The sequence below is a fragment of the Macaca mulatta genome, chromosome 5 (genome assembly GCF_049350105.2).
Source record: "Macaca mulatta isolate MMU2019108-1 chromosome 5, T2T-MMU8v2.0, whole genome shotgun sequence".
Classification (NCBI taxonomy): domain Eukaryota; kingdom Metazoa; phylum Chordata; class Mammalia; order Primates; family Cercopithecidae; genus Macaca; species Macaca mulatta.
Genome location: NC_133410.1, coordinates 110,346,568 through 110,364,656, shown reverse-complemented (window position 1 = coordinate 110,364,656; position 18,089 = coordinate 110,346,568). Strand labels below are relative to the sequence as shown.

At 37.5% G+C, this 18,089-nt stretch overlaps 1 protein-coding gene across 8 annotated transcripts in view; it reads left to right on the top strand.

Annotated features, from left to right (window-relative positions):
• The window catches only part of PPP3CA (protein phosphatase 3 catalytic subunit alpha), a 331,056-nt gene extending 314,834 nt beyond the window's left edge, over nucleotides 1–16,222 (top strand). For 4 of the 8 annotated variants that reach the window (XM_015138831.3, XM_028848096.2, XM_028848095.2 and 1 more), the window contains 3 exons: nucleotides 7,340–7,437; nucleotides 10,446–10,475; nucleotides 13,605–16,222. In XM_015138831.3, coding sequence (XP_014994317.1) covers nucleotides 7,340–7,437; nucleotides 10,446–10,475; nucleotides 13,605–13,801 — 325 coding nt within the window. In that variant the 3' untranslated portion in view covers nucleotides 13,802–16,222. 8 annotated transcript variants of the gene reach the window in all.
• The last annotated feature ends 1,867 nt before the right edge of the window (nucleotides 16,223–18,089 follow it).

Below are 18,089 nucleotides of genomic sequence, written 5' to 3'. Positions count from 1 at the left end.
ACTTAAAGCATTCATTATGTACCACGGAGAAAAGAAATAAAGCAATGTAGAGATGGAGCAAGTGGGAGATAAAGAACTTCTTTTAGTGTGTGGTCAACAAAAAACTTTCTGAGTAATGGTATTTGGGCAAGCATGGGTGACCTTCATGAAGAAATGGGGTAAGGGAGTTCAAGACAAAGAAAATAGCAAGTGCAAAGATACTTAAGTAAAGACAAAACTGGCAGTTTTGAGGACCAGAAGGAGACCTGTATGGCTGGAAAAATGTTCTGTGGGAACAAAGGCATATATGAAGGTCATAAGCTTAATTGGAACTCTGAGTAAACACTTGCTTATTTATTGTGCCTCAGATTTACCAATAATGCTTTTATTTCTTGTTCTGTCTGAAGTCTCTGAGGGAAAGTAAAAACAGCTCTAGAATTTCCATGACTATCCCATGATAAATGGACTATTTGAACCCAGTGATCAGTGACTTGACTTAAAATTGCACATGTTCGTAGAAAAATTGAAGCAAGCTATATCTTATTGTTTTTCTATAATAAAAGCATCCATAGCACATATCCAGAATATAGAGAGATCTTATCTAGAAAAAAAGTAAGTTAAGCTTAGTAAGTAATGATTGAGCATTAACTGTATACCATGCACTGAATTAGGCAATCTAGATACCAAATTGGAATGCCAGCTAGATAGATAATAAACTAACATAAGAAAATAAAGTGTGTGCTAACTACATGAATAGATGTCCTGCTGTGGCATTAGACAGGAAGGAACCTCGTGTTTCCTGACTGGAATGTTCATGAAGAGGTTAAAGTTGGAGGAGTGCTGTGAAGGATAGGCTTGATTCCAGGACAGGGAGGAATGTGGTGAAGGCATTCCTGGAAGTGGAAAAATTATCAGGAGCACAGTCGCACAATCCTAACAGCAATATCAATGGCCTCCTTTTATGGGACACTTACTAAGTGCCAGGTTCATGCCCCATGTTTTGCACATTTGACAATAATCAACACAGGAAGCTTGCAAGGTTGTGGTGACTTCACTTTCCTGTGAGGAAATTGAATCTGAGAGAGGCTAAGCAGTGTCCCAACTCACTCAGTTGGGGAGCAACACTAAGGAGAGTCTTACTCAAAACTGCTATGTAGTCTAGTATAAATTCTAGCAATACTAGTAATCTAGTAATGAATTCTAAGTATATTCAAGGACTGACTAGCAAAAGACATGAAGGTGAGTGAGGAATCTAGTTAAAAAAGAGACTGAAAATATATTGAAGTCCATATCCTTGAGTGCTTTGAATAGCATGTTAAAGCATTTAATTTTTGTGTGTGTAGGCAATCAGGAGTTGTAGAATTACTTTAATGAGATTAGAGGCATGCTCTAACCCATGTTTCACTATACATGTTAATCGCAGCGTGAAGATTGGCTAGCAAGGTGACATATGGATAACCAAAAATGTAAATAAATATAAAATAAAATGTAAATTTTAAAAAAAAGAAAAACATTTAGGAAGCTTTTGAAGTAATCCTAGCAAAAGGCTGGACCAGGCTATGGGAGGAGAAGTGCAAAGGAAAGAACAAACACAAGGAATTTGGGAAAACAGAACGTCACTAATGAATGTGGAATGTGGTACAAATTTGTCAGATATACTTGCCCAACATGTTTCCTACATTTTGGAAATGTGCAACGTTATCAGGGAACCAGAAAACTGTCTTTAGCAGTCCTTGCAGATAAAATACAAACCTGTTGCCTAGGATTCGCCAGTCAGATAAATGCATGTAAGTAAGGCTTTGTTTCAAATTGAGCATCATGAGGAGGCATCAAGGCAGGACGGCAATTGTCCAGTCAGGTGTAGAATCTCATGGGCCAGCAATGGAAGAGCTTCCGCCTCAGCATTTTGGGAGCTAACTACACAGCATTAGTATGAGCTCTGGCATTGGCTATGAACATCAGTGGCAAGCCTTTCATGGAGCCCACCCCACAGTGTGGACTGGTACTATTACTCTTCCCAGCTACAGAGCATCAAAGCCCAGTTCTCTGGATCTGTGAACTCTCTAATACCTTTAATATATCTCTTTCCTGTTAAAATTAGCCAGAATAGATTTCCGGTGTTGGCCATGAGAACCCTTACCTATGTGAGAGGCTACAGGAGAGAGGAAATATTCCAGAATATTCTACAGAGGTTCCAGTCTGTGCCATGGATAGGATGCCATTGTCTAAGGAAGAGGAAGTATTTTTCAATTTAAATATCCAACAGGTATTTATTGGGAAGAGTAGGATGTGTTGAATTTGGCAGAGCATTTATGTAGAGGCACTCAGAAATTCTGCCCTGGAGGTTCAGAGAGAGGTGAGGGTTAGAAATGCAGACATAAGAGGCCAGGTGTGGTGGCTCATCCCTGTAATCACAGCACTTTGGGAGGCCGAGCTGGGCGGATCACAAGGTCAGGAGTTTGAGACCAGCTTGACCAACATTGTGAAACCCCGTCTCTACTAAAAATACAAAAATTAGCCAGGCAAGGTGGTGCGTGCCTGTAATCCCAGCTACTTGGGAGGAAGAGGCAGAAGAATTGCCTGAACCTGGGAGGCAGAGGTTGCGGTGAACCTAGATTGCACTATTGCACTTCAGCCTGGGCAACAGAGCAAGACTCTATGAAAGAGAGAAAGAGAGAGAGAAAGAAAGAAAAGAGAGAGAAGAAAGAAGGGAAGGAGGGAAGGGAAAGAGAAATGCAAACAAGAGTAAACAACACAGAGATGAGTGCAGTAACGTAAGCTGATGGTCTTGCTAAAGGAGGGCATGAAAGGTGAGAGGAGGAGAATAAAGAATTCTTCAGAACATTGCTGTCCAATAGAAATAAAATGTGAGCCACATCTATCATTTTAAATTTTCTAGAAACCACAGTAAAAGGGGTAGAAACAGAAACAAATTATTGATTATTATAATATAATCTGTTTAACACAAATATCCAAAATTTTACCATTTTGACATTTGATCAATATAACACTTATTAAAGGGACATTTTCTATTCATATTTTTGTACTAAGTCTTTGAAATCCCATGTGTATTTTACACTTACAGCACGTCTTAATTCAACTAGTCATGTCTGAAGTGGTTAACAGCCACATGTAACTGGGGCCTACATATTAGAAAACATAGGTCTGGAGATAGAAGAAAAAGATCAGCCTAGGAACTGAGAAGATGTCAGAGAAGGAGAAGGAGAAGCAGGAAAAAAAGCATTACAACACCTAGGGCAAAGAGTCTTTCAGGAAGGAGGGCATGGTCATCAGAGGAAATTACTGCAGAGATTACCAGTTTGAATGAGAACGCAACAGAGAGAGTTGGAATTGAAAAATGAAGAAGCTGCTAGAAACCATTGAGGGCATGGCTTCCGCATGAGGCAGGAATGGCAGTCACAATTAAGGGAAGTAAGGAATATGGTTGAACAAGAAAGAAAAAAAGAGCAAGGAAGGAAGGAAAATGACCATCTTCTTTGCTGGGGCTTTTGTAACAGTGTATCATTTAATCTTCATAGAAATCCCATAATTACAGATGTAATTTTATAGAGAAGAAAACTGAAGCCCAAGAAAATTAAATGATGTCCCAACATCAGTCTTATGACTGGGATGTTAGCCTGAGTGTGACCCCCACAAAGATGTGATTTCCCAGAAAGGTTTTTCTACTGTTGGTACAAAATTAAAATTTTGAAGAAATTTTGAAGATTAAAAAGAATACTTCAGATTACCGGAAAATTTTTGTAGGTAAAAAGCTAATAATTTACTTGGCTTTCTCAGAGCATTGTGGGTTATAATTGTTTGTTTGATGAGTCCCGTGTTTTGGGGGGTTTTTTGTTTTTTGTTTTGTTTTTGAGACAGTCTCACTCTTTCGCTCTGGCTGGAGTGCAGTGGCACGATCTTGGCTCACTGCAACCTCCACCTCCTGGGTTCAAGCAATTCTCAAGTCTCAGCCTCCCAAGTAGCTGGGATTACAGGAGCATGCCATCACACCCGGCTAATTTTTATGCATTTTTTACTAGAGATGAGGTTTCGCCATGTTGGCCAGGCTGGTCTCAAATTCCTGGTCTCAAGTGATCCGCCCAGGTCTGCCTCCCAAAGTGCTGGAATTACAGGTGTGAGCCACGGTGCCCAGCCTGAGTCCCGTGTTTGATGCGGGATTTGACACAAAGATTCTTGGTGTATGTAGGAATTATAATCACTCATGAGGCAAAACCCATATTTTGAATGTGAATGTAAAGGAAAATTGTGTTCGTTCTTTAGAGATACTCACAATTTTCCCAAATCATATTATCATTCAATATATTTCTTCAGGAGACCTCTAGTGGTTTGACAGACCACAGAAGCTTAAAAAGTTTGAAACACCTGCATGAAAATAAACAATAATTATCTCAAACCTATTATTATTATTATTATATTATTTATTTATTTTATTTTATTTTATTTTATTTTTTGAGACGGAGTCTTGTTCTGTATCCCAGGCTGGAGTGCAGTGACACAATCTCGCCTCACTGCAACCTCCGCCTCCTGGGTTCACGCCATTCTCGTGCCTCAGCCTCCCCAGTAGCTGGTACCATAGGCACCGACCACCACGCCCGGCTAATTTTTTGTAGTCTTTAGTAGAGACGGGGTTTCACTGTGTTAGCCAGGGTGGTCACGATCTCCTGACCTCGTAATCCACCCGCCTGGGCCTCCTCAAGTGCTGGGATGACAGGCATGAGCCACGGCGCCCAGCCATCAAACCTACTTTTTGTTTGTTTGTTTGTTTGTTTTGAGACGAGTCTCGCTCAGTCGCCCAAGCTGGAGTGCAGTGGCGGGATCTCGGCTCACTGCAAGCTCCGCCTCCTGGGTTCACGCAATTCTGCTGCCTCAGCCTCCCAAGTAGCTGGGACTACAGGAGCCCACCGCCACGCCCGGCTAATTTTTTGCATTTTTAGTACAGATGGGGTTTCACTGTGTTAGCCAGGATGGTTTCGATCTCCTGACCTCGTGATCCGCCCACCTCGGCCTCCCAAAGTGCTGGGATTACAGGCGTGAGCCACCGCGCCCGGCCAAACCTATTATTTTTAAGTAAACTTTGCAGTAGAGGATACAGAAATCTAAAATATGGATTAACATTTCCATTCTCCATTCAACTTTTACTGTTTTATTTTTAGCAAATACTTTTGAAATGTGAGCTATGTACCAGGTACTGTTCTAGTCTGGGTGCTGTGGATGCAGCAGTGATTAAAGCAGACAAGAACCCCTGCTCTCATGAGTCTTGTCTAGCTGGGGGGTGCAGAGGGGCGGGGAACGGCGGGAGGGGAATGGAGTGGGCAGGAGACCAGAAGTAGGGAAGTAAACACACCGTATCGTTTTTTAGGGGTGATAAGTGCCTTAGATAAAATAGGCAAAGGGAGAAGGAGTAGAAAAAGGGATTATTATTTTAAATGGCATTCCTAAGGAAGTCCTTGCTTAGAAGGCGATATTGGAGCAAAGATTAGAAGGCAGAGTGGGAGTGAGCCGCACAGATGCCACGGGAGGAGGATGACAAAAAAGTGCAGCACCCCTCGGTGGAGTGTGCTGGGTATGTCTAAGGAAAGTGGACGTTGGTAGGAAATGTAGACCAAGAGATGGGTGCGAACAGGAGAGTGTGGGGTAGCTAGTTTATTTTAAGGCCTTTGTGAAACCTCCCTTTCACCCATCAGAAGAGGAGAAGCCATTAGAGAGTTCTGAATACACAAGTGACAGGATTTGGCATAGGTATGGAAGGCCTCACCCTGGCTGCCATACTGAGAACAGCTGTGGGAGGAGGGGGCAAGAGTGTGACTCGGATGGAGCAGAGAGACTATTTGGAAGGCTCCTGCAATCCAGGTAGGTGATACTGGTGGTGAGCAAAAGAGGGAAGTCACAGAAGGCTGTATTTTGTATGATTTTATTTATATGAAATGTCCAAGAGAAACAAATCTACAGAAAGTGACTGGAAGTGATACAGGGCTGAAGGAAATAGGGAGTGACTGCTCAATAGGTATGAAATTTCTTTTGGGGGTAATGAGAATGTTCTAAAATTGATTATCGTGATGGCTGTACCTCTCTGTGAATATATTGAAGACCATTGATTGAATCCTAACACTTTAGGTTAATTCTATGCCAAGTTTATATCTCAACAAAGCTGTTGTCAAAAGAGATGAGGTAGTAGCTTTGTGAGAACTGGTTAAACTAGAAATATTTTGAGGGCAGAGCCCTCAATATTTGCTGATATAATGGATATGGAATTAGGATAAAAAGAGTTAAAGAGTGATCCTTTTAAGTAACTAAAAGATGGAATTGCTAATTTCTGAGTTGAAAACAGATTGTGGTAGTAGCAGGTTTGGGGAAAAGTTCAGGAAATCTGTTTGAGTCATGTGAGACACCTTCATAAAAATTTGGAGTAGATAATTCTACATACTAAACTCTCTTCCTGTGTGTGTGTGTGTGTGTGTGTGTGTGTGTAAGTAAACACAAATATATGTGTGTGTGTATGTGTGTATATATACAATTTGTATTTTAAAGACTTTTTTCTGGTTATGTAGGATTGCAGTATCACTATGTGGAAGAGTGAGTGGTTATTTAGTCATGGTTATTATGAGGATTTAACAATTCAAAATGATTAATAGTGTCAAGTAATTAATAAACATAATTGAAATAATGGTGTACTTAAAACTGATTGTAAAACAATTGTCATGCTGAGTAAGAAAATAATTTTATATTAGCAAATCAGTGGGGAAAGTGACTGAAGAAAAAAGAAAAAAAGGCTGGGAAATTTTGCCAGTGGGTTTACTGGCTACTTGCCATTATTTTATGTGTTTTTCATGTAACATCTAAATTACTCAATTCCTTAATTTCTAAAAGTCCACTGAATGTAATTCCTGATTCCCTAATCCACAAATCAGTTTTTTTTTCAATCTCCATATGCTCTATTTTTTTATTCTGTTAAATCAAGTCACTTCCTCTTATTTTTGCTGAGTCTTGGCTGAAAAACTTAACATCAGCATTCACTATGGCTCACTTTTAACATACAGAATGCACAACAAACACTTTTCATTGAGATGCCTGATTACAAAATCAAAATGGTTTTCTCTATCTTCGATACTCAAAAGAAACTGAACCTCCCTAATTGGATAATGTAAACTTTATTGTAGCAATCGTTTATGGAACATTACTAGTATATAAATAAATTAAAATAAAGTATGTTAAAAAAAAAAATCCAGAGAGCCAAGATAGAAGGAAATGTGGGTTCTTATATGCATTTTTTTTCCTTTGAGTCATTTCTTTTGCACAAAAGAAATTAAAGGTTAATGCCACCCCTCATTGTGCCTTCCAGAGAAGAGAGTGAGAGTGTGCTGACGCTGAAAGGCTTGACCCCGACTGGCATGCTCCCCAGCGGAGTACTTTCTGGAGGGAAGCAAACCCTACAAAGCGGTAAGCAGACCGATGGGTATGACTGTGTGCCAGGGCATCACAGTCAGCTGTGTCATTAGAGCCCTGATTTATTCATTCATTTAAGCTCTGTCTTGGTCTTCAGTTCTTCTCAGCTGGCAGAAGGGCTGAAACCCCAATCAGTTTGATCAGTCATGTCCAACATAATAGCTCCCTCATTCTCTGGAATATGGTCTCTACTCCACCTTTCCCCCATTCCCTCATTCCCATGTGAATCTACATGTATTCAGCCTAGCTACAGGACAGCTTATTTAGGTTGCCTACATGCACAATAGGTTTGACTACTTTGAGCCACTCCGTTGTCAAAAACAACTTTTTAATTACATTTTTGATAAGTATGCTGGTTATCCATTTCATTTATGAGATTAACACATACACACAAAAACTAAAATATACCTGGAAGTCTAGATTTTAGGGAGATGATTTCATCATCCTCTTGAATGGAAATCAGAAGCCATATGTGTCTTTTCGCTGATTTATCAGTTGAAAACAAGAGACTGAGTAGAACTACATTTTTGAAAAAAAGAGTAACATTTCCTTTACAATACAGATTTTATGTTAAAATGTGTAGCTTTCTAGACTAGTGCCATCCAACAGAACTTTTTGTGATGGTGGAAATTTCAGTATCTATACAGAAGGCACATATGACTGTTGAGCATATAGGGAATATAACCAAGAAATTAAGTGTTTTCTTTTATCTAATTTGTATTAAATTTAATTTAAATAAGCCAGGGGGCTAGTGGCTACCATGTTAGCAGCACAGTCCTATAAATTATTTCACCTTTGTTACTTTTTTTTATCAATTTTAACTATTATCATTACATAGACCACAATTTTAACACTAGGAAATTGCTATTAGATGAGGCTTTAACAGAAAAAAAATGAAAATGAAAATATGCTGTAAGATTTTTCAAAACATTCTCAGCCTCTTGCTTATTTTCCTATATCTTTCCTTAAATCTTTTTTGTATTTTCTTTTCTGTCCCTGCCCTTCAATCTAGAAGACTCACTATTCTCATTTATGTTATTTAATAACCTTCTACATGAAGAGTAGTGATCAACTTCATGAATATAGTATTGTTGAATGATCACATCATGGCTGCATCCCAATAATTGTCTTTATTTTCAGATGAATGTATTCCAAATCAGTGTCTTTTGAGTTTTTACAAAAAGACAAAAATTTTTAAGTGAAGGTAGGAAGATACATAGTATTGAGAAGTAAACGCCCCCTTTAAATTTACACTAGGAATTATTTTAACAAGTTTTAAAAAAACACACATAAAAATGTTTCTACCAAATTAAATATCTTACTAAAACATTAGCATAAATGGATCATTTACATGTCCAAAATGTACCATCTACCTAACTGACTGAAATCTAGTTTCTGATAAGCACATTTTAAGGCACAGCAAGTGTATTATCAGAAACTGTGGGCTACATTTGCTTTCGAACATTTAATAGTGGGCAGTACCATAGTTCTAATATGTCAGTGCTGGTGTGATTCTGAATGTTTTGCTTTACTTTTAAACCTACATTACTTAAGTTTTTCCAGTTCTTTGTTTCATTTCCAGATTTTCACCTGTGTTTTTCCTTAGGTTATTCAGTTTTATTTTATTTTAAATCCATTGGTTTGTGTTTTTCTATGTTGAACCTACACACAAACACACATACACATAAAAGACATATGGGTTGAAACCTTTCTATATGGGTTTGGAAACTTACTGTATATTTTAAACCACATACATTGATACAACTCCAAAATGTATTGCCTGATGCCCTTCAATTTGTCTAAAAGGGTAAACTACTTACAACTTTGCTATGTACTCTCTCTCCATGGTGATAACTATTCCCTATTTTTATCATAAGGAATCTAGAATCCACTGTAAGTTATAGTGCACATTTTGCAGTTGCTGTAGTTTTAAAATCTTGAATTATAAGAAAAATGCAAATTAAAGTCAAGGGGTAGAATTTTAATATTAAACATTTTGGAGTTACAGAGGAGTTTTAAGATTTAATTAGGGAAGTGTAAACTAACCTTAATAACATAGAAAGACTCATACATTTACATAGTGAAAGTTTAGACCCTAACCTTATTACAAAAATTGCTGATAAAGCAATGGGCTTTTCAAGTTCTGCCTCTGAAATATGCTGTTTCTGTATATTCAGTATTTAGGCTGCCTGTTTTTTAAAATGCTGATAGAATTTTTGCCACTACTGGCACATTACCACTTGATTTGTAACATTTTAAGAATTTTACTTCCAAAAAGGATATTCCACTAAGGAAAAGAAAATATAATTGGGCTTGCTGGAAAAAGATGTCCAGATTATATCATACGTTTCCTTTTTTATTTTTCCTTCACACTCTTCCTACCCACCGACCCCCAAATCTAATCATGCCCGATGTGTTTATCTTTAAAGAGTCACATGCATTATCTCGAGATACTTAGACACCCTGATTTTTTTTTCTTTAAATTTGAATCCCCCTGCTTTTCCATCACATTAGGAAATAGTGCTATTTAATATTAAATAGTTTGAATGAGCCCACTGATACTGTGGCACTGCTTCAACTTCCGTCATTTTGTCTGGCATTTTGAAACTAAATCACCAAGCATAGCAGAGGTTTTATAGCATTCTGTGTGAGTCAGAAGCACAGTTGAGATTTACATAATCTCTTATAATTCAGTCCATGTAAAAGAAATTTTCCTAAGTGTTTTCCTAAAGGGTTGATTGTTTGTTATTTATTTAGTGGGCAAAAACCAAAGCATTTAATTCAGATAGGTGTATCCAGCTCATAAATTAAATTTATAATTTCTGTGGCTTTTTTTTTTTCTTTCTTTTTAGCATTTCTGTTTTGTTGTCTGTGCCAGAATCTAGCACTTACAGGAACATTAGTTCTCTTAGCTCCTTTGATGGTCACTGATTTGTTCTTAGAGTTAAAAAATCCTCTGCTCATTTTTCTCATTCATTTTGCACCCCCTTTCTTCTCTTCAGCTACTGTTGAGGCTATTGAGGCTGATGAAGGTAAATTGGCCAGTCCCCTTTCTGTTGTACCTGCAACAGATAAGGGCTCTGCTGGGTGTATTCATTTTTTTGCTGTAGCTTGTACAGAGTGTGTGGGTGTTGAGCTAACAGTTGTGGCTCAGTATTAACCAAAGTGTTCTTGCTTTAAAGGGGAAAATGTCCTTCTATGGTTTGTTTGTTTGTTTCTTTCCCTTAAAGCTATGTTTGACTTTTGTATATGATGAATAATAGAATCACAGAAAACAAAAGGATTATATATTTTGAATGATGTGGGGTGGGGGTTATGGCAGCTGTTTTGACCAGTAGCTTATAAAACAATAATCTTTGAGCTGAACCATGTCCCTCCCTCAAATCACTTTCAGGCAGCACTGAAGATAATAAAAATAGCCATCTTAATTCTAGTCTTCAGAAGTTTGTAGCCAAAGGAAAAAAATGTTCATTTAAATAGTGCTTTGTTGTAGTTCAACATTAATTTATGTCTCTAAAAAATATTCCAACATGAGACAGCTGTGCATGAGATGAACAGTTCTGGTAATCTTAAATCAAATTTTAACCTACTGGTATTTGTATGAGAATTAACACCATCTAAATATTATAAAAAGTTCAAAAGCATCTAGTGGCTATGTAAGTGGCCAATAACAAGAATAGCAAGTATCAAGTAACACTCAATTGATGAATGTATACTGAGTGTCTGCTTTGTGCCAGGCACAGTACTAGGAGCTGCAGGGGAAATAAAGAAGTGTCCATCTCCAGCTGTGTCCTAGCACTACTCAAGGACAGTAGAGTTGACCCTTTAGTAATTGCTTTTTACTTGACTGCTTTTTAAATATATAGTTATAAGAGAAGTGCATAATCAAAATAGTTGTTAATAATATACATACCATATCCTTTGGAAATTTCAAAAATAATAATTTGAAGTTCCCCTTTAAAACAAAATTCTTCAGTTGTATTTTGTTCTTGCAAGGTATTTTTTTTGTTTTTCTCAAAATTATGTGCATATATGGTCCTTTGGTATGATATAAAAAGTGCCACTTTAGACTCTTCCAATTTGTACATGATTTGGGTATGGTAGGGGAAACAATAGCACTGTAAGAGAAAATACAACTGCTTCCTAAATAGCAGTGAATAAACTGCTATTTATGTGGGAATTCTCTATTCCTCTTGGCAAATTCTAATCTGCAGTGTGCATTCTTGTTGATAGTTTGGCTGTTTTCTGTGGTTTCTGTGACTCTGTGTTGTGTTAAGTATACTACCAATGTAAATTGCTAATACCCATTGTCTGACCAGCAACTACAGCAGAGCACATTCTTCCATACCAGGATGGACAAAAATGATTAGAAATGGAGCCCCATTCCAGAAGTATCCATTGTTCTCGCTAGATTTTTAATTTTGACACTCCCACCCTATTGGCTTTTAAAACCTAGAAATTTCACTTTTATCATTTAAATTAATTAAATCATTTCATAAATGATAATGATGACAAACTTTTATACCTGTTAATTATGATGAAATTATATTCACAGTAGTCTGAAAAAAAAAAAAAAAACCAGTAGAGTACCACTTCGTGCCATTCTTTTGTACATCAAAATAATTGAGTTAGTTTTCAGGGTGGGTGCTCGTTAGACAGCTCTATTATTTTGCAATTTATTACTAAATTAGAGAAGAATTAACAAGCTTTGCTTTGGGCCTTGGTCTTTCCCCATTTCCCCATCTTATTCCTCTCACAGTTGACTAATCACCATTATGCTAACCTTTAAAATGCAGAGGGGGGGGAAACTTGTTTCTTATCGTTTAATGAGTATTGAAACGACTGTGTATATCTTTTAGGAATCTCATCCATACTAATAAAAGGCACTGCACATTTGCGTAGGAGTGACTGGTAAATTTCAGCTTGAAACTGCTTTCTTTTTTTTTTTTTTTCTCCCCCAAATAAGATTGGGAGGATAAAGGTACCATGAAATTATCCTTAATCAGCCATGGTGATGCAGCCCAATTGAGCATTGGTGATTGGCCCTGAAATATCTGGCTTGCACTTCACAGGGAGTAAAGCAAACTGATGTCATTGGTTCCCCATTTATGTGTTTTATTTGCAGCTCACCAGTTGGTGTACTCACTGAAGAAATCATTAAGATTTTTGTACAAATGCCTTACCCATCTCTGTAGCACACTAAAGATTACTTTTTTAAAAAATCAAGTATCATTCCCACTTTGAGATTCCGTGTTTTAATTGAATAGGACCAAAACCAGTTCAATTCATTTTTGCTAAATATTGTGAAAGGCATTTTTTCCTTGTTATAATTTAACCATCACTTACATTACGTTGATCTACTGAGTTTTTCTTTCATTTAGGCAGTAATGGATACCAGATGAACATCAGTTTGACCTGTTCGCTGCTGAAGGGCAGATAATACGTTTCTACCTAGTGATCTTACCTTGATTTTTTTTGAGTTTCTCTTACCTTGTCACTCACTCCACATGCTTCCAAAGTTGAGTGGAGAAACAGGAGTTTATAATTTCGTTTTTTTTCATGCCATCATTGAGTTGTTTGTCAAGAAGTTCTTTCTGGGATTCTGAGATGGCATGGAAATGCCCTAGTTAATTCCTTTTCTAGCTCCTTTTAGCTCCTGCTTTAAGCCCTTTACTAGGTTTTTAGGTATAGCAGACATACTGATTCCACTGAATTTGCCATTACCTAGCACAATGGAAGAATACAAAGAGGGACATGCTGCAGCCTGTCTAGATTAAGGTGTTTGATGCAGTAATCATGCTAATGATGTGGCCAGTTGATGCTGGTTCTAGAGGCTTGTCCCTGAAAGCAGCTTTCCTCTTTACGTGTCCACTTTGAATTTCTTTGATCTAAACTTTCATGAAGACAGGAGAAATGTTTACATCTTAATAACTTCAAGAGGACATTTTGGTTGGCAAGAGACATTGGCTGTTTTCAAACCTTTGGTTACCTCCGAGTATGGTAAGGAGTCTGTTGTGTGGTGTGCAGGTCCCGTCACTTTGTTCTTCACTGAAGGATTCCCTCTCACTGAGAAATCTCTAACATCACCTGCTGCAACAGCTGTGCCTTTTGTTTTCCTTTGGATAATCCTGTTTTTCTCTTTTTAATGATTTTCTGTTTAGCTATCAAAGGATTTTCACCACAACATAAGATCACTAGCTTCGAGGAAGCCAAGGGCTTAGACCGAATTAATGAGAGGATGCCGCCTCGCAGAGATGCCATGCCCTCTGACGCCAACCTTAACTCCATCAACAAGGCTCTCACCTCAGAGACTAACGGCACGGACAGCAATGGCAGTAATAGCAGCAATATTCAGTGACCACTTCCTGTTCACTTTTTTTTTTTTTTTTTTTTTTTTTTTGAGCTGCAGGGCATGATGGGGATTGCTGCATATCAGCAGTTGGATGTTCTTGCCTCTGACAGTAGCTTATTTGCTCTGGGGGCCAGGAATTGGATTCAGTTTACACTATCATTAAAAAAGAGGGAGAGAGATAATAAACTATATTTTGGTGGGGGTGGTGATTAAACACCTCTTTGGGGTATGCCTTTTAAAAATGCTTATAGAGAAAAAAAATTTTAAAAAGAAAGCTAATGCTAGTATATACTGCAATGTTAGGGGAATGAACATGTTTTCCTACTGCGTTGGGGACTTCTAGATAGGTTAATGAAAGGCCTTTTATTCTGTTACTGGACATGAAAAACTTTGTCTAATTTCTTATTCTATTGTACGTTTACAGTCGCAGCACTAAAAATGGATGACATCAAACATTTTTAACAAAATGATGTACAAACTAAGGACTATTTATTGATAATGTTTTGCTACTCTTGTCAGACAATGGCTATAAACTGAATTAGGCAGTCTTAAAAAAAAAAAAAAAAAGAAAAAGAAAAAAAAAGAACGTTGCAAATTTGTTAAAATGCCAAAAAGGACAGTTTAATTTTGTACAGATTATGCTTACCTCAGGTTTCTTTAGTGTGCTTGAATGCCCTTCTTTCCATATAACACTTATCTTATTAATTCGGCAATGAATATCTTTTCTTTAAGTTTTAAAAAAACTGGAATAATTACATCTATCTTTTTTGCTGTTTATATTTAGGGATTTTTGTTGATAAAATCAAGTCTTGGTTGTGGCTTGCTGAATTAAATATTTATGAGTGGTGCATTTTTAAGTATAGTGAACAAGACACCATATTAAGTACAGTGATAAAGCATCTATATTCTGTAAAAAAAAAAAAAAATCTGCCTATGCATGTTTTTTAAGAAAAAAAAATGGCTGTATCGGCCTGTATGGGACTGTAATGCGCTTAGTGGTCTGACATATACTGGAAATGTATGTATACTGGCGTACTTTATATTCTCTAAAATGCTTAATGCCTTTGAAATTTTGTAATCAAAAAAAAGCTTTGAAAAAATCTAAAGGGGAGAGTATTCTTTAAAGTTTTTAACATAAGCCTGTCAGTGCACATGTAGATGGTTAGCATGTTTAGCAAACCTTGTGAAATTATAATCAGTTTGTAGTTACATGTGAAACTCTAAATGCATGGTAACTGTTAATGTCATAACAGTTTAGTTATTTTGTTCTGTTCTGTCATGTGCCACAAAATATGTACTTTTTTCACTTTTTTCCCTTTGTATATCAGTTACGGGTTACAACTGGTTCATTCTGAAAACAACTACAACAAAAGTCCATTCATATTTTTTAACAATTGTATAAGTGCCCAAGTAATTCACTACAGCCTAAAGCCTTGCCTTTGTAATTTGACTTCTGACATGTTGGCAATCAAAGCATGCACTTGTAACAATGAAAAAGAAAAAGCATTTTATATTACTACTCAATAAAATGTGCATGAACTTACAGAATTCTCATCCTTCCACTGAGTCCGCTGAAGGGATTTATGTGCACAACCACCACGTGTCTTCTAGGTGCTGGCCCACCACCACACATCACAGGCTGATTTCCACAGAGCTTCTTCCTAGGGGCCTTGTGATCTGAGGGGTGGTGCCTATTTCCACTGTAAGAATCTTGGTGGATTTGTGTCTCAAATCAGATAAGAGAAGTCTATTTAAAGAGCAGATGCCATCTTCTGGCTTCCTCAAGGAGCCAGTTAAGAAACCAGAGCATTCCTTTTTATTGAAAAATAAAATTAATTTGTTATCAGGTTGTTTCAGTTGTATTGGATGCCCTATCTGCTAAAGCAAAAAGTACTAGGCTACTAAGTGCATTTTCATCACAGAAGAGAGTTGCATTTGTATTAATAAGAAATTTGTATACCCACGCTTCAGCTACTATCTAATCACCCGAAGATTTAAGAAACACCAAATTTCAGTTTGTTTCTAACATTGTTCATCTTTAGTGTACTTTGTTTTATATAATAAAGTATGCCTGTTATATTAAATAGTAAAAATATGGCAATTAGTGATATAGCATACCAAAACAAAGATGTTTTAGATAGAGTCTGGCAAAGACTATCCCAAGTTTATTTTAATGAATTCAGACATTTTTTCCTGTGGATATTTCTCCATCCTAAAAAAAGTGGCAACCAAGGAAAATATTTAGATGCAACTTACTAGAATGATGTGAAAGAAATGGTGATTCTGGTATCATGGTGTTTATTTTTTTTCTTATAACTGCAGAGAAAATATCCTGACTAAACAAAAATTCATTTTTTGGATTCCTTTCTTTTACAAATTGTGCTGAGGCAACTATGGCATAGAAATAAACATTTGACATTAAAATAAGCAGTTGATGTGAGTATTGCTTGCTCTTTCTGATCAATGGTTAGGAAAGTAATACTGTGTATTTTTCCATAATAGTTTGGTCTCTCAATAAAGGTTGATATAGAACTAGTTATTTTTTCAAAAGGGATAACCTTTCCAGACCATCAATTATTAGGTTTCCCTCCTTCACTTTTGGAGAAACTATAGAATTCTTTAGTTGCTCATGCCAGTGTACCTCTGGTTACACACAGACACAGACATACACACAGAAACAACCTCCTGTCCCCCGTCCTCCTGCACCCAGTCCCCATGGTGACTTCACTCTCATGGGATTCAAACTCAGTGCTGAATTTTCAACTGTGTTTTCAAGAATGAAGAGCTAGATTTGACCCTGCATCAGCTGTTTTTCCTGTCTCAAATATCCTCTACTTCTGTTCTCCTTAAATGGTATTTGAGGAAAGGAAAGAAAAATCTTCAGAGACTAAACTTGTGCAATGAGGTGAACAAACTGGAGAGGAGGAGAAACATCTCTGCCCATCTACAGTGTGTGACTTAGGATGACGCCAAAGCTGGAAGTATCTCTTGGCATCAGCCCAGAACATGGTGTCGTGGTGATGCTGAAACCCTCAGAATGGCCTTGTCCTGAAACACGTCTTCCCTCTCACCCTCACCACATCCATGTGAAATAAATTTTAATACACATCCATTTTTCTACCCAGAAACCAGGGTCCCCAACATGAAGTCAGCCCCATAGGAGGCACCATGGGAATGGTCTGTCTGAAATGTCTCACACTTCCACTCTACTACTTCATGTCTCTCACTCACTGGATCCCTCTTGTCACACTCCATTTAGAAAAGAAGATCTTTCAGTTTGCCCCACCAGTTTCTTCAAAACTGAAAGCCCCTTGGGTTGAACAAATTTGAGATCTCCGCAACTGAAGAGATGTCCTTTTCCCTTGTTATGTGGCTTTTTACTTTATTCATTGCTCAAACACCAGGCCTCTGCCATGTTCCTTTCACCGTTCTAGGTTCTTATTTTTTCCACATACACACACAAAATGCCTGCCAATCTTAACAACATACCAGTTTTTATTATAATGTTAAATGTCAGCATTCCATTGTACAGTGAGTCACTGTCAGGCTTAACACAGCTGCTCTTTCGTTTCATGGATATTACTTCTTTATATATTTTAAGGTAATATTAGCCAGAAAAGCCCCTGACCAGGACTTTTCGGAACAAATTTCTTTCTTAAAAAATGCATACATAGAAATGGGAGGCAGAAGGTAGTGAAAGAATTGTTGTACCTATGTCTGGTGATGGAATTTTGAAAGGGCAACTTTGTCAAATCAGAATGCATGTGGGAGAATGGACACCCAGCAGGAGAGAGAGTCTGTTTTAAGGAAGGACTGAAGAAACTTAAAAGGTGAGCATCAGAAGTCATGATAGATATAATACCGAGTTGGTTATCCCAAAAGACATTCTTTAAATCAGAAAGATGCCTAATTACCATAGAGTAGAAGCTTAAGGAATGCCTCTGCTTAACTACAGAGTAAGCTGCAGGAGAGTGCAAGTGCCTCCCCTTTACTGCAAGTGTTAAAACCCGGGCAGACTTTACTCAGTGCCTAGACACCTCCTGAGTGATGCTGCCTGGAAGGAGTTACACTGCATGTAGTCGAAGAAACTCTTCAAAGATAGACATTGAACTAATTACCCTTCAATAGTAAGATTCTAAATATCCATGCAATTATTCAGTCTTCTGAAAGCACAGAACTTTGATTTGCAAACTGTTGGCTAGAAGCTTGTATTTCCAGGAATACTGACATGGGGCTGAGCTTTCTGCATCAACCAAAGCAGCTCTTTTATGTATTTTGCTGTATATCAGCTGAA